Source organism: Ascaphus truei, chromosome 1 (genome assembly GCF_040206685.1).
Source record: "Ascaphus truei isolate aAscTru1 chromosome 1, aAscTru1.hap1, whole genome shotgun sequence".
NCBI lineage: Eukaryota > Metazoa > Chordata > Amphibia > Anura > Ascaphidae > Ascaphus > Ascaphus truei.
The window spans coordinates 95,194,287-95,215,332 of NC_134483.1; the positions used below are offsets into that span (position 1 = coordinate 95,194,287).

At 38.2% G+C, this 21,046-nt stretch overlaps 1 protein-coding gene across 4 annotated transcripts in view; it reads left to right on the top strand.

Annotated features, from left to right (window-relative positions):
* Nucleotides 1–21,046, top strand: part of MSH3 (mutS homolog 3) — a 239,535-nt gene that overhangs the window by 165,804 nt on the left and 52,685 nt on the right. For 3 of the 4 annotated variants that reach the window (XM_075592301.1, XM_075592316.1, XM_075592307.1), the window contains 4 exons: nt 8,088–8,152; nt 12,432–12,548; nt 14,112–14,219; nt 18,202–18,316. The exons of the other annotated variant lie outside the window; for it this stretch is intronic. In XM_075592301.1, the coding sequence (XP_075448416.1) occupies nt 8,088–8,152; nt 12,432–12,548; nt 14,112–14,219; nt 18,202–18,316 (405 nt within the window). The remainder of the gene's footprint in view (nt 1–8,087; nt 8,153–12,431; nt 12,549–14,111; nt 14,220–18,201; nt 18,317–21,046) is intronic. 4 annotated transcript variants of the gene reach the window in all.

Genomic DNA, 21,046 nt, shown 5'->3' on the forward strand with positions numbered 1-21,046 from the left:
AAAAGGGGAAAAGATGGAGGGTAAGGGGAAATAAATGGATGGAGGCAGGAGGGGGAGGGGAAAGAGATGGATTGATTGGCGGGGAGGGAAGGGAAAATAAATGGATGGAGAGGGAGGGAGGGAAACAAATGGATGGAGGGAGGGAGGGGAGTGGAAAGAAATGGAGGGGGGATGCAGTTGGTGGAACTTGCCACAGGTATAAAAATACCTAGTTCCTCCTCTGGATTTTACAAACCAGTTGCCTTAAACTTATTGTATTGGTTGACAACTATTGAATTTAAAAAGTGCTTGGGCTAGTAAAAGTTACCCTTGACCAAATAGTAATGAATGAATTTGAGTCTCGATTAAAGGGCCAGAAACGCACTGCAGTAGGTGGATATCATTATCTATTGGAAACTAGTAACTATTTGTATTCTGGCAGTTTAACTAACCCTATCCTTGATAAAGTCATTCTTGTTTGGGTGATTAGGTTGAAAAAATACTTATGACAACTGTTCACTAGGATACAAAAAATATATTTTAATGAACAACTTGTTAGATTATAACTGTAAGGCTACTTACTATTGATGCTTAAAGGAAAACATTGTAACCTTTAAAAAATGAATATGCTGTGCAGTTTATAGAAATGTATAAAATATGGGATGTTCACCATGTTCACCATGTTCACCTACTAACTTAAAAAGAATATAGAAACCCAAAACAAGAACCCAAAAGGGCTAAAAAAAATAATTTTATGTTGTGCACTAACTACTATGGAGACAAAATATATTGGTATATACTTGTTGCAGGGTACATGCAACCACACACGCGGATTCTCTTGATGAGGCTTCTTTATTGAGCCTTAGAAATATACAGCACACAAAAACAAAATAGCTTCTCTTCAGCAGAAAAAAATAAAATAGCTTCTCTTCAGCATAGAAAACAAGGCAGCTTCTCTTCAGCATGCAGGACACAGACACTTCATCACACATGTACTTTGAAAAACAGACCTTATAGCAGTAATCTCTTCAGTATTTCAGTCCTGTCTCCTGACTAGCTAGCTTGCATGTGGTTACTATACCAAGACAAATTTCCCTAGCCAATTCCAATCTGGCTTTCGTCCCAAACACTCCACCGTAACTACCCTGCTAAAAGTTTGCAATGAAATCCAGTGTGGTATGGAATGGGGACAACTCACTGGTGCAGTATTCCTAGATTTTTCAAAGGCTTTTGATACAGTTGATCATGTTATCCTGCTTTACAAACTCCAGAGCTCTGGAATAGGGAAGCATGCTTTAAACTGGTTTCAGTCCTACCTATCAGGAAGATCCCAACATGTGTCCATCTCAGGCTCTAACTCCAACCCCCTGGATATCACCTGTGGTGTCCCGCAAGGCTCTGTTGTGGGCCCCCTACTCTTCTCAGTGTTCATTAATGATCTTCCCACAGCTTGTAAGGAAGCCTCAATACACATGTATGCAGATGACACAATCCTATATGCACACAGCCATAGCCTCTCTGACCTTCAACACATACTTCAGTCTGACTTTTTGAGACTCGAAAACTGGATTTCCCACAAGAAACTGTTTTTAAACACTGACAAGACTGTAACAATGGTATTTGGGACCAAGACTAAATTTTTAAAGCTTCCAGCGACTGAGCTCCTGATTAGAACCAACGCTAACACCACCCTAACCCCTGTCACTAGTTTTAAATACCTGGGCTTATGGTTTGACTCCCACTTAACATTCAGAATGCACATTGATACCCTGACAACCAAGACCTACTGCACCGACACACTTTATTCGAGCAAATACCCGGTATGTACCTGGCAGATACCTGGAATGCGCCGCTCCTCACCTCTGACAAGCCCCTTTGCATTTGCCTTCCCAGCCTGGGTTCATGCCTGGCTGATGGGCGGCTGATCTGTTAAATGATAATGATTAGGATTTAATAGGCTGCAATGCTTCGCGCGTCTACCAGATGGCATAAATTCATGAATTGTAATGCAGTATATATATATGTACTGTGCAGTATTGCAGCCAGCGGGAATAAAATGCTTCAATCCCTGCCGGAAAATAACTCAATGCACTCGGGCAGAAAACAGTCACAAACCTCAATACACCCGGGTATACCCGAATTCGTGGGACTAGCCGAGCTCGAATAAAGTGTGTCGCCAGTGTATGCCAAACTAGGGGTACTTTACAGGAACAAATCCTCCCTAAGTCTCCTGGTCAGAAAGCGTATCGCACAGCAGATGCTAATGCCAATTATTGACTATGGAGACATAGTATATGGCTCAGCACCTCAAACCCACCTTTGCAAACTTGACACCCTCTACAATTCAATTTGTCATTTTGTTCTCCAATGCAACTACAACACACATCACTGCGAAATGCTAAAAGAACTAGATTGGTCATCACTAGAGTCTAGGCGCAAAGTTCACCTTTCCTGTCTTGCCTTTAAATTCTTTATGGGCAAGCTACCCAACTATCTGAACAAGCTCCTCACCCCTACCACATGCAGCACTTATCACCTGAGATCAGACTCCAAAAGACTGTTCATGGTCCCAATGCTCAAGAAAGTATCCGGCCGTTCCTCCTTCTCTTACCGTACACCCCAAAAACTGGAACAACCTACCAGAGACTCTCACATCCACCACCAGTTTAAGTTCTTTCAAATCTAAGGCTGTCTCATACTTTAATCTGGTCTGTAACTGTTTCATACGCCCATAATATATATTTTCTTTCTCTGCATGCAATGTCTTGTATATATGTCCTGTTCATTTATGTAACTGTATTTGTAACCATGTATTATTTGTCTTAACTCTGTGCCCAGGACATACTTGAAAACGAGAGGTAACTCTCAATGTATTATTTCCTGGTAAAATATTTTACAAATAAATAAATGTGTGTACAGCCTGGGGTTTTTAAAACACCTTGTGTGCAGCTGGGGTCAGACTAATTAAGCAGCCCTTCCCACCTGAAACTTAACCTCGTCACTGCTGCAATGCAAGCCTAAACATAGGTTTGCCAGGTCTATGGCTGGTGACGTTCATTCACCCTGTCACAATACTGTACCTAGAGATATAAATATCTCAAAGACAAAGAAATAGCCATGGCAGAGAAAGAAGCAAGAGTGAACACAAACTGCTGAACTTAGGGAAGGAACCCAGCATTCTTTTCACCAGCCACATCATCTTTGGTGTCTCGGAATAGTGGCTGTGCACCAGCCTATCTTTCAGGTTCCTAGTACGCATACGCACTTTAGTAGTATATGGTCTCAACACCTGCTTACGGTTTTCATCCTCATGCAACATGTGCCAGTGTTTTCAGAAAATCATGCTCATATTCCTCCATTGGTTATTATAGGAGCCTATGAATTGAATAACTTTCTGTGAATTTCTGGGATTCTCCCTACTATCAAGAAGTTGACATCTAGGAGTCGATTTCACCACACGCTTCTAGTCTTTTTTTTAAAGAGAGCCTACTACCACTCCAAGACGAAGCGCTGCACTAGAGCGTGAAACGCGTTGAGGGGGAGATCGTGGTGTAGCCCAAGTGTGTTATGTGCCAATAAAGTTTTTTTCATATTCATCCGGAAGCAGTCTGGACTTTTGTCATGCGCAGTTGCGCCGGAGCCCTTCTTTTTCATGCAACATGTGCCAGTGTTTTCAGAAAATCATACTCGTATTCCTCCATTGGTTATTATAGGAGCCTACTATATAGCCTGTTTCCATGAATCATTCTTCGATATGCTCACTCCACGGAAACAGCCCTCACTAAAATTACTGACGACCTCCATGCTGCCAAAGGCAGAGGTCATTACACTCTGCTCATATTACTCGACCTCTCTGCAGCATTTGACACCGTGGACCACCCTCTTCTCCTTCACATTCTCCATACTCTTGGCATTCGGAACAAAGCTCTATCCTGGAACTCATCCTACCTCTCCCATCGTACTTTCAGTGTCTCTTCTGCTAACACCTCCTCCTCTATTGATCTCTCTGTGGGGGTACCCCAGGGCTCTGTCCTGGGACCTCTTCTCTTTTCTCTGTATACACTCTCTCTAGGTGACCTAATAACATCTTTTGGGTTTAATTATCACACCTCTATGCTGACGACACACAAATATACTTTTCAACACCCGACCTTACACCTGCTGTACAAACCAACGTTTCTGAATGTCTCTCTGCTATATCATCCTGGATGGCCCTCTGCCGCCTTAAACTCAACATGGCTAAAACAGAGCTCCTCATACTTCCTCCCAAACCTGGCCCTACTACCTCCTTCCACATTACTGTTGGAACTACGATCATTCACCCAGTTGCCCAAGCACGCTGCCTAGGGGTCACACTCGACTCCTCTCTCACATTCGCCCCTCACATTCAAAACATTTCTAAAACCTGTTGCTTTTTCCTCCGCAATATAACTAAGATACGCCCTTTCCTCTGTTGCTCGACTGCTAAAACTCCCTCATTCTCTCCCGTCTTGATTACTGTAACCTCCTGCTGTCCGGCCTTCCTGCCTCTCACCTGTCTCCCCTACAATCTATACCAAACGCTGCTGCCAGAATCACTCTACTCTTTCATAGATCTGTCTCAGCATCTCCCCTCATGAAATCCCTCTCCTGGCTTCCGATCAAATCCCGCATCTCACACTTCATTCTTCTCCTCACTTTTAAAGCTTTACACTCCTCTGCCCCTCCTTACATCTCAGCCCTAATTTCTCGTTATGCACCATCCAGACTCTTGCGTTCTTTTCAAGGATGTCTTCTTTCTACCCCCTTTGTATCTAAAGCCCTCTCCCACCTTAAACCTTTTTTACTGACTGCCCCACACCTCTGGAATGCCCTTCCCCTCAGTACCCGACTAGCACCCTCTCTATCCACCTTTAAGATCCAACTTAAGACACTTGCTTAAAGAAGCATATGAATAGCACTGTGGATATTCTGAACACATGATACATAAAGCTTGGCCCCCTGTAGACGCAATTACCAGAACTCCCTCCTGCTGTCTCTGTACGTTCTCTCTACCTACCAATTAGACTGTAAGCTCCTCGCATCTGGGACTCCTCTTCCTTAATGTTACTTTTATGTCTAAAGCACTTATTCCCATGATCTGTTATTTATATTATCTGTTATTTATTTGATTACCACGTGTATTACTACTGTGAAGCGCTATGTACATTAATGGCGCTATATAAATAAAGACATACAATACAATACAATTGATAGACACAGATTGTTGTTCAAACTCAATTAAAGAGGCAAACCAAGCGGCACTTAAAAAAAATATATATATGTGATACTGTAACACGCCTATGCGTTTCAACAATGTTCAAATGAGACATACTGTACAGTACACGCATGCGCATAATATAAAAACAGTATGAAAATAAGTAAAAGTATTGATTACTAAAAAATACATAGAGAAATGTGATAATTTTATATTCGAAGAAGACGCGACGATATATTTTTGTAATACTGTATAAATCTTCCAATTTACAATTACTGCACGCGCACACACAGACTTGCAGAAAATGTACGGCTGTACTGTAGGTTGAATTGCTATTAGACTATTAAGACAACATCTCGGGAACGCCTACCTGTGTTTTTAGACGGTATTGCAGTATTGCAGACCGCTCTAAAAATCCGACCGCTAACATACCGGAAACCGCTCCGGAAAAAAACAAAACAGACCGCATCTGGCCGAGGTTATCAGAGCAACGCGGCTATAGCTGCATTAGGATAAAGGCGGTCGCAGCTGTATATATACAGTATATATAGTTTTAATATATGCAGCCTTTGATTTCCTTTCATTAAAAACTAATTACCTAAGCTGCCGATCTATTCGTTGAACCGTAATCAATCAGCAAACATCCTGCTTCCCAGAATTCACTAAATGGCGGCCTTTCCGTTTCAATCAATTGTTCAATCAGTGTAACTCAGCGGCTACAATGTGTTCTTTTATCAGTAAGGTAACAGTATCTATTGTTACAGTTTGCAGCTCAAACTGCTGGGAATATTGGCAACAAATTATCACAAACAGGAAAGTGTTACAACGATCTTCTATTGCTGGGTGGGCGGGCTATAACCTGCTATAGAAATCAAAAGGATGCTCATTATATTAAAACTCAATAAAATGGCATTAAGAGTTAAAAAAAAAAAAAAAAATATTATCTAATCCTACCGAGCAGATTTATTTTAAAAAGAAAACACGTAGGATATTGCTTGGATTGCTCCTTTAACGTGGAACAATTACATCACAATTATAAAAAAAACATACAACTGTTGCAATTAGGTAGCAGCAGACTTTTTACATGTGCTTTTCTTCTGCCTGTTGGATACACTTACTTGTCTCTTAGTGTGTGATACTTTTTTCATATAACCACAGTAGCTATTCTAGTGTCTATCTCAGTGATTTTCAACCGGGGTTCTGTGAGCACCCCACGGGGGTCCCGCGGCTGCCAGGGAGGGAGAGCTGGGACAACTCTCCCAGCTGTCACAGGCCCGGTGGCAAAGCGGCACTCCGCATAACAGTGACCTGGTGGCTCCGGAGCTCTGCAGAGCTTCTCCCTTCCCCGGTCGGTGCCGGAAGTCACGTCAACTTCCTGCTGACGGGAGGGAGAGGAAGGATCGGGTAAGACTGCGCAGTCAGCCCTTAACGTGTGTGTGGGTGTGTGTGCACTCTCGCGCAAGCAGGGGGGGGGGAGGCAGGGGACGAGGGTTGGGGTTCCCTAGAATTTTACAATCGAATTCTGGGGTTCCTTAACTTAAAAAAGGTTTAAAAACACTGGTTTATCCGGTACAAACCTCTTGCTTTCCTCCCTTTGCTAGACTCCTTGCCTCCTTGTTATTTCGGTGTATCTACCACTAGTATTTAACGAGCACAGGATCCCTTCCTTACCAGTTTTATTTTTTATTTTTTTATTCTTGAATTGGTTATATGTGAATACTATTTTATATATTTTGAGCTATATTAAAAGTACATTTTGAACATATATATATATATATATATATATATATATATATTTATATATATATATATATATATATATACACACATTGGGAACCTTTTCCTAAATTCAGCAGTATGTCTTGTTTCTTTCTCTGCAATTACTTTGTTTTTGAGATATTTATATCTCTAGGTATATTCCAGTATATTTCCCCCAATAGTAGTTAGTGCTCCATATAAGGGGCTTTGTTTGAGTTCTTTGTTTTGTACTGTATATCATTATATCCTTTAGGTACACCTACATGTGGGGTGATACTTTAGGTTGAGCAATTGGGATTTTTCTGGTTTTTGGTTAACTTTAAAAGAAAATGAAAATACTTATGGGTATCAGATTTGGGTAAAAGAAAAGGCACCAATAACCCAGAAGTAACCCCTTAAATATGTTGTTGGCCTTCGTTTACTTTGTCCCTGGCAGAGATTTCCTTTGAACATATACTCACAAGGTGACATGTAATTGCAGAAAGGCTTTACTGCTAGGACAATGTCTATAGCATTTTTACATGTGAATATTGTAACATGCCAGAATATAGACACAGTATGCACTGCAAAGAAATACACCATATTGGTGGCACTGACAGATATTTCCAAAGATTTACTGTATCTTACATTGTATAGAATTAAACGACTGCAATAAATAATAATCACCTATAAATCACAACTAATGAGCGCACAAAAATATCCTCCAAAAAGGTGATCAAGGACAAACTGATTAACTGCGGGCTTATTAAAATGAAAGTGATAACCTCTATGGATGTTTTTCCAGGGATTGAGCGAAGACAACGCTTGTTTTCATGCTTTTAATTGCACTGTTAATAAAATCATCAGTCTTGAGGCATTTTGGGGGAAATGTACGATACTCTTGTTTTCATTTATTTTTGTCTTTCAACATTTTATAGCCTAACTATGTAACAACAGCTTTGCAACCTTTTCTGTCACTATCGATCATACTGAATTCATGCATGTGGAAACTTTGCTTAATAGAATTTATGGGCTATGAAGTTCAATATTTATGTATAGAAAACAGTCTGACATATGCTAAAACAAGCCTTACAAACAATTACCACATGCATCAACTATTATATTTTTCTGTTAGTTTTTAATAGAAGTCAAGAGTTCCTTGGTGTCTTGTGTGCCGTCGGACTGGATTAACGTTAATGGGTATGTTAAAACATTCTCCCTGTTGCCTTAAACAATATGTACTGTATATGCAGATTTGAAGGTAAAATTCTAGTATAACATTTAGTGTAACACAGCATATGCACCTTCCATTGTCCTTCTTAAAACCTTTCCTTCTGTCACCCACTTAGGGCTTCTAAGCTCGTTTGCACAATCCTCAGATTTGTCATTAATGTTTCCATCTTCCATGTTTTTTTACCAATCTATAAACGTTTCTACCATTTTAAAGAGCAGTTCCTTCCTCTAGACCCTCCCTTTGTTTTATATAGGTGGGAAGCTGGGGGTTCCCAGAGCATCCCCTGGCTCCTGAGATATATACGAGATATATACGAGGCATTCTAGCGCCAGTACTTCCAGGTTGTTTAAATCCCTTGTTTCAAGCGCACCAATAGGAAGAGAGAAACAGATGTCGTTGTGACTTCTTATTGGCCGTGTATTGTAGGAGATTTCAAGTGCTATTTTGCTTCCCCTGGAGGGAACGGTACTGGATGTTACCTGTAAGTGTAAGTATCTATCTCAGGAATCAGGGGGTCAGGGAAGCTAAAATTAACACGGTTCAGCTCTGGAGACCCCCACTTCCCACCTGTGTAAAAAAATAAAAAGGAGAGGGGTCAGGGGGTAAAGCAATCTAGCAGGGGAACGGCTGCTTTAATATTTTGACATTTAATTTCAAATTAAAATGTTTTTATTTAATAGCTTTGCTTTTGCTAAAGGCTAATTAGTGTCTCCTATAATTGCGGAAAGTATGCTTTCATTATAAAATAGAAGTATGTAGGTACAAATAAGCATGCAAAAATATTTCTATTTTTGAATTAAGTACATGAGGGCTAAGCAATAATGGCATAAGATTATTTTTTAGGATTGTAATCAAGTGCAGATTAAATACATCTACATTGACTGTTGCTAGCATGAAATATATTGTACTATATAGAAATGTATCCAACATTTATGCAAAAGCAAATTATTAAAATGATAATACACAATAGTAAAACATTGTCAATTTAGTTGTAAAATAACATTGTTTTTAATGTTTGTTATTAATACAAAATTAAGATTTTTTTTGTTTGTTTTTTTTACAAAAAGGAAAACATTTGACATAGTTATAGAGGTCAATAAAAGGTAGACTCTCGTTTGAATAGCCTGTCTCGCAAAACATAGTATGAGGTACTGTAGAAGTTCACACTTTCTATGATGGGAAAGGGACTTATAATACATGTAAACTGAAAACTACTAATAATAAATCATTTTGAAGGCAAACCAACAAATCAATGAATGATGACCTTAATGAATAGGTTTGTGAATACCATACATTATAAAAAAAGGGCACAAATAATAGAAATAGAATAGTTACTCGATATGTTTAAAGAGTATAATACCCCTTTCACCTCTAATGCTCTCTCTCATCTTAAAACCTTTTCCCTAGGCACCTTGCCTCCACACCTTTAAAGCAGCAAAACGTGAAAAATCCTTTGTTTTTTGTAATAAATTAGTTCTGTGGTATTAGCTGATACTGTTTTTTTTCATTCCTAATGCCATTTTTAATGATTTTTTTTTAATGTACTTTGGTTTGCTACAGCAACCATTTAGAAAGTCATATCCACTTCCTCTTTTGAAACAGCCTCTGACAGACCTTTTTGAGCTTTGTCTTTAGGCAACAAAGTATCACAAACAGATCTGTTGCTGTGTTCCAAACAGCAGATAGTCAATTACTCTGAAAGCTGTAACAATAATGTGTTACACTTTATAATATACTGTAATGTTACATATCAGCTGCAGCATTTTACAGACTGAATTATACATTGTCACATGCTTTACATACAAAAATAAGAAAAAAAAGAAAAGGGGCAATGTACTGTAGTATTGCTACTTTAAGTCAAACATTAAAACTCGCCTCTTAAATGAAACATTTCAATAGCCGAGACTAATTATTACTGACCCACATTCGCTGCTACCAACCATTGTGTGAATTAGAATATTTATAAAAAGTGTATAAAAGCGTAGAAAAGTAATAAAAGGGACAGTAATATATTGGGTTTTTTTTACATCTCACGCCATCATCCTCATCTTCTGCTTTGTGCTGTTGATGTTGGATGTTGTGTTAGCATGCTATCGATTCTGGATAAAAAAAAACAGGATGCTTAAACTATACAGGTACTATACATCAGGGGTGTGCAAACTGGGGGGCACAGGATTTTTATCATATCAATCAATGATCAGTATTACGGCTATTTGTGTCATATGGCACAAAAGTTAATAACATATTTTATATTATATTTACCTTCATTAGAATTCTTGCCAACCTTGCTGATGCGGACGATATTCGGCAGGATCATATTTGGATAGGTATCCATACTGAGCATTAGAGGTAAAATCAAGGTTTGACTGCTGTAGATAGTAGTCAGGTAGGACCAGGTTACCAGATGGACCTGTCGAGGTATTATCAGGTTGGGGCTGCTATTCATGATGATTTTCAGATGTATCCCTTTGCAAGATTGGGAAGTGGGATTCAATCTGTTGGTCCCGTTTCTTCTCCTTCCGAAGTTGCCATGATCAAACATATTCGCAAAGGATGGTTCCAGTACCCAAAAACCTCCTCTGACACCCGGATTGAGGGGCATGCGAATGAAGCAACTATTAATTGACAAAGTAAAGCGCACTGAATTTTTCCATTTACTAGAATCAGCTGAATCCCTGAAGTATTCATAATTGGCAATGAGATGGCCATATATTTCTGATACAGTGACTTCTTATCTGCTGCATCATTAATTGCTAAATAAATGAGAGATTATACTACAATCTGGTTTCCCTACAGCAATTGATATTGCACTCTCTCAGCTCTCGAAAAAGTCAGGAGTGAGTGATCACAAAGTATAACTATTAATAGAACACACTGAACATTTACATTTTGCAACAAAATATTAAAATAACCAAATTTTGATAATGTCGTGAATGGTCAAGGCCATAAAACACTGAGCAATTATAATGAATTGCAGTATATTGCTGGATCAGTCTTGCACCTGCTTGAGACTTACAGCTCTCTACATAGACTGACTAACTTAACACATTCACTGTGCCGACAGGCGCTGAATTTCAAACAAAGAAATCTGAAATCTGTCTGGCATTTCCTGTTTAATTCATGTGTGAATAGCAACACGAAGAGCTGTCTCCAGTTGTCTACAACTAAACGGGATGTATATTGATTACATCTCCAAAACAAAACGATTTAGGTCCGGACTTTAGTTAAGGAAAACTGAGCATACAGACAAGCTATATATGTATCTCCTCCAAATTGCAAATTTAGAGCTCATCCTATCTCTTCATTTGCAAAACGTAATATTAAAGTCCTGGAGTCTTTGTTTTGTTTCTTGTTCACACTCCGCTTGTTCACTCTATCCATTTCACCGCATTGCAGACTTATTTGTGTAGTATTGTACTTTGCACTATAATAGCTTTGAGTTTGTTGTTTTAACTGTACATTTGTATTGTAGAACTCAAACATGGTAGCATCACAAAGGATGTAACGGTCTAATAATTTACTATTTTTGTTAAATCCAAAATGCCCACTGTTCTCCTTTTTGCTAGCATCACAAATTACATTGCTTTTTATCTTTTTGGTAAGCGTTCATTTATATTTGCGGAGCCATGGTTGTAATGATTCCCTCACATGCACAAGGATATGATTTTATTGTGCGTTTTCCCTCATATAAAAGTTTTGTCATTTGTGATGTAACAAGAAAGAAGTGAGCAGAGTTACCAGTCTCAAACTTCCACGTTTGAGTCTAATCTAGCTAATTGGCCGTGATTTACCTTTTGATCCTACTACTGCAACCTATATTATTGTAATGTAGTGAGAATATTTATAGCTCACTAAAATGAGTTGATTAAAATGCTGATGTCATAACGTTTGTATTCACGAGTTGTGGTGAAGCTATTTATTGTTCACTTGTTGAAGTTATGAAATGTACTTATGTACCCAAACATGCATATTATAATTACATATTTTTTAAAAGCATTCTTTGTGCACTTCACCATAGTAACCTGGTGCTCTATTTATAAGAAAAGATATCTGAATCCATAGAGCTTCAGTTTTTACCATAATGGAACTTTCCTTTCTGTATTTTCACTCCATTTATTCCAAGGCTCAGTAAGAATGAAAAAGAGCCCTGGTCTAATTGTCCCTAGTGATTACATAACTGATTGCTTAGTAACCTTGATTTCCTATTTTCTTGTTTCTCCCCCCCCCCCCCCCTCTTCCTCTTAGTACAAAAGCTGTCAGCCGTTTCCACTCTCCTTTTATTGTAGAAAATTACAGACATCTGAATCAGCTTCGGGAGCAGTTAGTCCTTGACTGCAATACTGAATGGCTACATTTTCTTGAGTGAGTTTCTGAAACAATCACAAAACAGTTCTATAACATGATGTGGTACACAGTGCAGCGTTGCTTTACATTGAACTAACGGTCATGAGATTTCAGTATCATGTACAGTAGGTCCATTCTTCAGATGCGAATTTACAGATGCTGTTGAAATACAGGTGCGCCGACGAGTATTCTAAAACTTGCCTTAAACTTGCCTTGGAAAATCTGGGGCTATCACCAACAAGACCCAGGTACATGCTGGGTACATGCTGCAAACATTTCAGTGACATTTCTGCAGAGACTAATGGCCCATCGGATTAACACAGCAGGGGTCCCTAGCAGTCCCATTCAGTTTGAATGGGACCGCCAGGGACCCCCGCTATTAATCTGATGGGCAATTAGTCTGTCTGCAGAAATGTCACTGAAATGTTGCAGCATGTACCCAGCATGTACCTGGGTCTTGTTGGTGATTGCCCCAGATTAGTTTTAGAATACTCGTCGGCACTACAGTACACCGTGCAAATGTTTTACACTAGTCTGTTCCTGCTAAATGATCTTTCCCATTTTCTGTTTTATGCAAAGCGTACAACAGATTTCTAGTAATTTTCATAGCACTAGAGAGTGGATTTTTCATAGGTTACGTTTTTGTTTTTTTGGATCAACATGAAAATTCTTTTGAAAGTTGCTGTGAAAGTTAATGTTAAACATGTGTGAATAATTTCACATAATCTTTGGCTTTGTTATAAAAATGTTTTTTAAATGGTGTTACATTAAACATGGCCTTTATATATTTGCTTTATCTGGGCGTAGCTCTTGGACACTGCAGTACATGTACTTTACCTACCATCAAATAATCCCTAAGAAAGCCAACTGGGATGTAGAAGAAAATTGGGTTTAAGAATCCATTTGATAGATTCTTCTCGTAATGTCAGAAACCAAATGTTAAAGGTTGTTTAACATAAAATAAAGCATTGAAATTTTGTTGTAACGATGGTTTCCGCATGCAAAATACTGCAGCCTTTTGGTCACATTTTATGCAATATCTATGTGTAGAAATGATGTGTTTTTCTCCACCGTGTAACTGTTTATGGGGCACATGCATCAAGAGAATAGGAATTAATGCCGGAACGGGTGCAATAACCTGTACCGGCACTTGAAGCATGCGCCCCTAAGAGAGCTACAAAGTAATAGTACTTGAATAAGACATACAAAAGCTCATTACTTGTGAAAAGGCTTATTTTTTGTTTTCCAATAATATACAATTGTCTGAGCCAGGAGCTACCATAAGGGTTCAATGACTGCCTAACTTTGATCCGTGTGCATCATTGTCTTAATGTAAACTGCTGTCAAGTTCCCATATTGTTTTGTTTCATTTGATGTCACTGAAATTACCTGCTGTACTGTAGCAGGTTATTGGTTTTTCTGCTTTGAGAATTAACATCTAGGCCTTGAAAAAGAAATGTATTTCCTAGAAAAGCCAAAGCTCCTATGGTAATACCATTATCTTTGTGTAGTGAAACTTTCCTATAGTAGAAGGTGTTGTATATACTGTTAATTTCCCAACACATTTCATTTTATTTCTAGTAAATTTGGCGAACATTATCAGTCGGTGTGTAAAGCTGTTAGTCATTTAGCAACTGCTGACTGCCTTTTCTCTTTCGCTGAAGTGGCAAAACAAGGGGATTATTGCAGGTAATCATTTCAGATACTTTTTTTTCTTTTGCTACTGAAATGTTTTACGCTAGAAACCATAAAGAACCGGAAAAAAAGAACGTGTAAAGTGCAACTTCTGTCACTAGATATTACTAGATTTAATCTTTGTATCCATAACAGTGACCGAAAGTATGTAATCGGGCGCTCCTTAATTAATTATACAAAGTGCCAGTGCATCAATCATGTGCATAAGGTATAGTGAATAAATAAACTAACTATATAAAGTGACCAATAATATATAAAGTGAACCAAGTGAACAATGAATAAATATTAATAAAAATATAATTTCCACCACCAAATGTCAATAGTGTATTAATTGTAAAGCAGATCAAACACAAACCTTTTATAGACTGTTCTGAAGTCTATGTCTTGATTGTATTCCTCCACAGCAAGGGTGTTCACAGCGTAATCATGAAAGAATAAAAGAACATGACATGGGGCAACCTGTGTGTATATATCAGAAGTATATAGGGCTGTAAGGTAGTAGCACTCACACCTTATTAACCCCCTACTATCTTGTTTAAACGTGCATTGCAGAGATAGTAGGGGGTTAATAATGTTTATTCATATAACTATCATTGTTGAGAGTAGGCTAGAGTCATTGTAAGTGATTACATTGGTATCAGGTGTTAAAAGTATGCATTAGAGGTTGACCCTATATAAACCAGAAGGGGGTAATGGTAATTAAGATTCCTGATGAAGTCTTCTGACGAAATGCGTAGAATCTGAGCTTGCGTCCTGTTGAGAGATCCTGTCAACCGGATACCAAGCGTGACGTCACACCCGCCCTTACCGCAGTGCACACCGGAAGTGTCGGACGTGAACGGAGACTGAATGCCCAAAGGATTGGGATTTCGTACAATTCCCTGTATTGTATTTTACAATGTGAGTGCATTTATATCTTTGCTACTGGTCCTAAAATACATTTTTTAGATATACTACACCATGCTAGTCTTTATCCTTTTTGCATGACACGGAAGGAGGGATTATCACACGGACACATTATCGTGTTGGAAACTACCATTGAAGGTTGCTAATTTCAGAGCTAGATAGAGTCTCTGTACTGCTTGATTTCTGGGGGAAAAGTGTGAGTGCTACTACCTTACAGCACTATATACTTCTGATATATACACACAGGTTGCACTATGTCATGTTCTTTTATTCTTTCATGATTATGCTGTGAACAACCCGCGCTCCCCTTGCTGTGGAAGAATACCATCCATAACAGTACCTAGGCTACTTTTTGTTTATTTTGCTGTAACTACTAACTAAAAGGGGTAAAAAGTGAATAGAATTCCCGATTACGCCTGTTCCCTTTTTTTAGTTTTTTTTTCACTTCTGGGGGATCCTTTCAAACGCACACACATAAATATATGTATGTATATGAAGAGAACGTTCCTCTGTGCAGTTCATCGTCTTAGCTATCTTTTCACGGCATGGTGTCTTCCCAATACCAGGGATTCGATAAAAGAAAAAGGCACGCATGGGGTCAAAACATATTCTGTATTAAAACTTGGTATGTTTAATGTCTGCTGAGTTGAATAGTATATGGTCTTGTTTGGAATCAAGGGTTAGTTATATAGTTAGTAAGACAATATAATAGAGAGAGGTCTTAAAAGATTAGGAACATAGTTAATTGTGAAGGGGCGGCTCAGTGAGTAAAGACATTGACTGGCACGGAGTTTGAAGCAGGGGAACCTGGTGGACTATTTGATATGTATATTGAAAGGTGGGACATTTATTTGCACCCATCTAATGAAGCAAATGTTCAACCTTTCCCTAAGGCCAGCCCTAAGATATGAATACAGAATATATTTTTTGACCCCAGGTGCACCTTCTTGTTCTTGTCTCAATATGTATGTATATATACAGATGTAAAGGCAAGGCAGCATTCTGATTTACTTTTAATGTGGTTTATTGAATAAAATGACATTTCGGTCCACACTTTGACCTTAATCAAGAGATATGTTGGGATATATTATAAAAACCAAATTGGAAGCAGGGCACTACGGATTTCTGAAAATCTACTTTATTCAGCCAATATTCTATATATAGTCAATATTATTGTATATTATAATACACTATGTCAACATTGACATATACTTAATGGCAACGAGTGCAAAACCATGCACTTGGGCCACAAAAACCCAAAGGTAGAATACAGAAGTAATGGCACAAAAATGTGTTAACCACTACAGAGGTAATGGCCTGGAAGTTATTTCAGCTGATTTAAAAGTAGGCAAGCAAAAAAATTGAGAAAACCAGCAAGATATTGCTGAATAAAAGGTGGATTATTTAAACAAACATTTCTATTCCTTGGAGGACACTTTAACAAAAATGTTGTAAGTGACCTAACCGTTGGTTTCAATAAACCGTCTTGTATGCATCTCAGCTCAGTCCGATAAGCTAAGATACTCTGTTTATCTTCTAATCAGAATGACTTTCAAATAAAAGAATAGATCAAAAAAAAAAAAGTTCACGGAAATGACAAACAGTCTTACTATAGAAACGATTTGACCAAGAGTGTACAAACTTTCCAAGCACTTTGGAAAACATTAACGGTTTAAAAACATGTTTACAAATACTTATACTTGTCTAATAATAAAGGCATTAATCACCTATTAAATATGTCGATGCCATTAGTACATTTTGGTCCCAGATGACATTGCCCCTTAGTAACATTGCATTTGAACAGAATTTCCTTTAATTGGACGAGACACGGATCCAGGAAAAGATAAAGGAAAAAAAGTGCAGTATATTCGGTCCTCGGTTATCCGCCGGAATCCGTCCCGCAAACTGCCATCGCATAGATCGCCGTCAGATTGCGGATCCCATGTTAATCCGCGGCAGCGAGTGTCAGATAATCCATTCCGATGTCGGATAATGCATTCAGCGGAATTCATTATGATGTGTTGGATAAGCCGTCCAACGTATAATGGACTTGTCGTATAGCGAGGACCACCTGTATTTGTCATTTTGTCTCTTTCAGCAGGAGAGGACATGTAAATCCATTGCTGCAGTAATTGACTATCAGATCTCTCCCTTGATCAATAAATCTGTAATTTCATTTCACCAATTTTGCATAAGCACTGGTACCTTTCCTTTTGAAATAAATTAACAAAAATAGCCAGTTTTCTTACATTTTGCAACTGTATCTGCCGCCCCCCCCTCCCCCCGTCCTGTATTTAATACGCTGTGAAGCTGATTACCCCTTTCATTTGAATGAAGCAAAATTCTTCTACAGCACGGGGAACACTGTTTCACAGCGTATCGAATAGAGGTGTATGTTTCCCAAAGCAGGTAGAGTTCCACCCTTACAATAAAGGACCCGCTGCTCTGCACATTGTGACCGTTTAGAGCATGTAATACAGTAAATATGTTTCTATCACAGGTTTTACAATGAAAAGCCCTACTTGAGATCAATGACATCACTACTGACAAAACCACAGGAAGCATTCCTTGCATTAGTCACTTTTCTATTCCCCACGCTGCTTGAGAATAAAAGGGTGTGATATTTTATATCATAAAAACTTGACTACTATATAGTGCAGATGTAGCAGCTTTTTATACGTTTAGAAATGAACACCACAATAGTAACCAATGACAGATTGTTGTAGATGTTTGTGTTAATGGTGAAAAAGACTATCAGAGAAATATCAGTGACCAACCCCCAATCCAATTCAGGACACTCGCATCACTGAAGAGTCTAGTTTTGTTTTTTGCTGAGCGTTTTTCTCCTGTTTCTTCTACTTAAACGAGAATGGTATATTGAGGCCTTAATAGCCAGTTCTGGTAAGGGATTAACTTCTGACAGCTTTATTGAGCTCATAACCACGTCCCCGAGGGATCAGCTTCAGATTCATTGTCACTAGAAAGGACTGATGCTGGAGTCCTATTCTAATCCCATCTTCTACTCCTGATGTTTTCATCATCGGATGGTAAACTTGAATTTGCTTTCCAGGCCAACCGTGCATGACAACAAAAGTCAAATAGTCTTAAAAAATGGCCGACATCCTGTGATTGACATACTACTGGAAGAAAATAATCAGTACGTTCCAAACAGCACCCACCTTACAGTAAGTTATCTGCTTCAAGTCATTACATGTTTGCAGTTACTGTGTCTGTGTTTTTCTCTCCTTTTGTAGCCAGTGTACCGTGGAAATTTTCAACCTTTTATATTGTTCTAAAGGTTTATACAAAATGAACAGAGGCGCACACAGCCAACGTTTCGCTGTGCAATGCTGATTTATTGATAGTTTGAAAGTTAAAAGCTTCTCATTGTAGGGCATTTTGCCATCAATTCAATTCCCATATTAAAGAAGTCTTTTTATTAGTTTCACTTTTTGCATATTCCATTTTTTTTCCAGTTATGGTAAAAGAATATTGCAGTCACTATCTGATTGAATCGACTTACTTTGCAGTTGTCTGTAAAATGCTAAATTCTGTGCCATTTATGTGTTTCTATTTCCATACTGGAGTAGGTTTCTAGTCAAAATCTGTTGCTATGGAGAGGAACATCCTACATTTTTATTGTTTCCGTTAAAGTGATGAAAATCTCTTCTGTAAATGTTTGTGAAGTACTTGCAGTATATGATTTTTTTTAAATCTATTTTACAGCCATAACTTTTAATGTTGAATTAGAAAGTCATGTGCCTTTAAGAACGGTGCTACAGTAGTATATTAGCTGTATTCGTCCAGGAAAGAGCAAGATACTTCATAGGCTATGATACCTTTTAATGCCCCTTTTAAGAGTGTGCTAATAACCTCTTTGACTGTAGCTTGGTTTAAAAAAAACAAAAAAAAAAAAACGCACACAAAGTAGAGTTTGTAGTTTGCATGAAACTAGAAAAAAAGAAAATAAATTATACTTGTTTGATCTGTGGAACCCTTGAATATGAATGGCATTCTGAAACCCCCGGAGAAGCCAGCGAGGATACCCTTGCATGTATAATTTACTAGTGTTTCAAAGTAGATACTTTTTCATTACAATTTAATGCATGGGATGATCAGAAGCACGATCACTTCACATCTACATTTTTGCTTGAATAATTCACGGATGTGTAAGCCCTCATATAAAATAAAAGAGAGAGGTAGTGTAGTAAAACGACATCACTTTTAAAACTTGATAAAGAAGGATGCTGTATTTTGTTATTTTGCCAAATATAACCGTGTAAGTTGACCAGAGGCCCCCCATGTGGGCTATGAGCAGCACAACTGGTTCAAAAAGATCCACTAACTGGTACTGTACGTCTCAGGTGTGTGGATTCAAAGCCTTCAGCTTCTATAAGAGAGATTGAGGAACAGAAGCAAAGAACAAAGTACAGTATTCACACAGTGTTCTAGAATATATTATCTAAGGAAAGTTAGGAACAAACGTACCAGCTATACAATTATTATTACTATTATTACTATTGTATTTACCTTGATACATCTTTAAAGCATTGGTCGTACAGGACTTTGGTCTTTAATCATGTTGGTACAAACCAAAATAAGGTTTATAACAGCTGACTTAGACCATGCATTCCTGCAAATAGAACAGAAGTATAAGACTATGTTCAATGTGAGTGATAATAAAGTGGTGTTTAGGCGCAAAACACTTCACTTAGTCAATAGCTCAGGGGTATTACTTTAATAGTAAAATTGGCTCAATTAACATACTATACTTAAAAGTAAGACTGCTAACTTCTCCTTCCTCCAAAGTATCACATATACTAACCTCTTAGTTCTGACATCACTACATAGCTGCCAAAATGGTTGAAGTCAGTCATACACAAAATTGAACCCGAGTAGGTATTTTTGTGTGAATCAATGACTATATAGTATTTATTGTATCTGTTTCAGTCCTCTATGGGACATTTATTAAGATGTATAGAAGTTTCATAGCTGTCCCACAGAGAACTGAAACTTTGAAGTAATTAACACTTTTTGTCTCACATCAGTGTGCCTGCTCATCTGTAATTGTGGGGACTGTATAACCTGTATATGCAAGATTTGACTGCACCTGTGGAAGTTATCACATAATCTCACCTCTTTGTGTAATGTCTGGCTTCATGTTCAGTATACAGTATTCAGACAGCACAGCAAGGTCTAGATGGGAGGAGCATTTCCCATCAGTTCGAGCTAACACTTTCACTGAAATCTAACGATGACTCATAATATACAGTAGAAGCACATTCTTAAACATATTGTCAAATGGCACAAGGCAAAACATATGGGTTGGTGCTGAAGAGAGAACTTGGCAAATACTGACTGGTAATGGGGTATCTGGAAATTGTCAATCTGTTTCCTAAGTTGTGAGGGATGGTATGTGGGCACAAAACCTTTTTTCATCTTCCGTCCTCCAGAAACCCTGTGTGGTACATTTACTACAGTGTGTGATACTGTAGCTGTCATGGGGCATGGACTTTGTTAGGATAAGAACAATGGAAGAGTATTATCCACACTTAGCATGTGCAAGACCTTGGCCCTTGTACCAAAGGAAGGACCCATGGGATGTCGACGCATACCAGGCTTCAGCTTAATATATTTCTTGGTTAAATAAAAACAAAATTAAATAGCCATTCATATTTAGAAAAATGAACATTGGAGATAAAAAGGTGTTGACAGTTAACGGTCCTTTAGACAGGTTAAATAAATATCAAACATCAAGTTATTAATTTTGTGGAGTGCCTGGTGATTCTTTGTACTTCCTGTGAGATGTTAACAAGTGACTATTTGTCTCTCTTGGAGCACCTGGTAACTTATTTCTATCTTATTTTTTTCGTTTGAATTTTACTATTATTGATATTTGCTGTTCTTACTTTGGG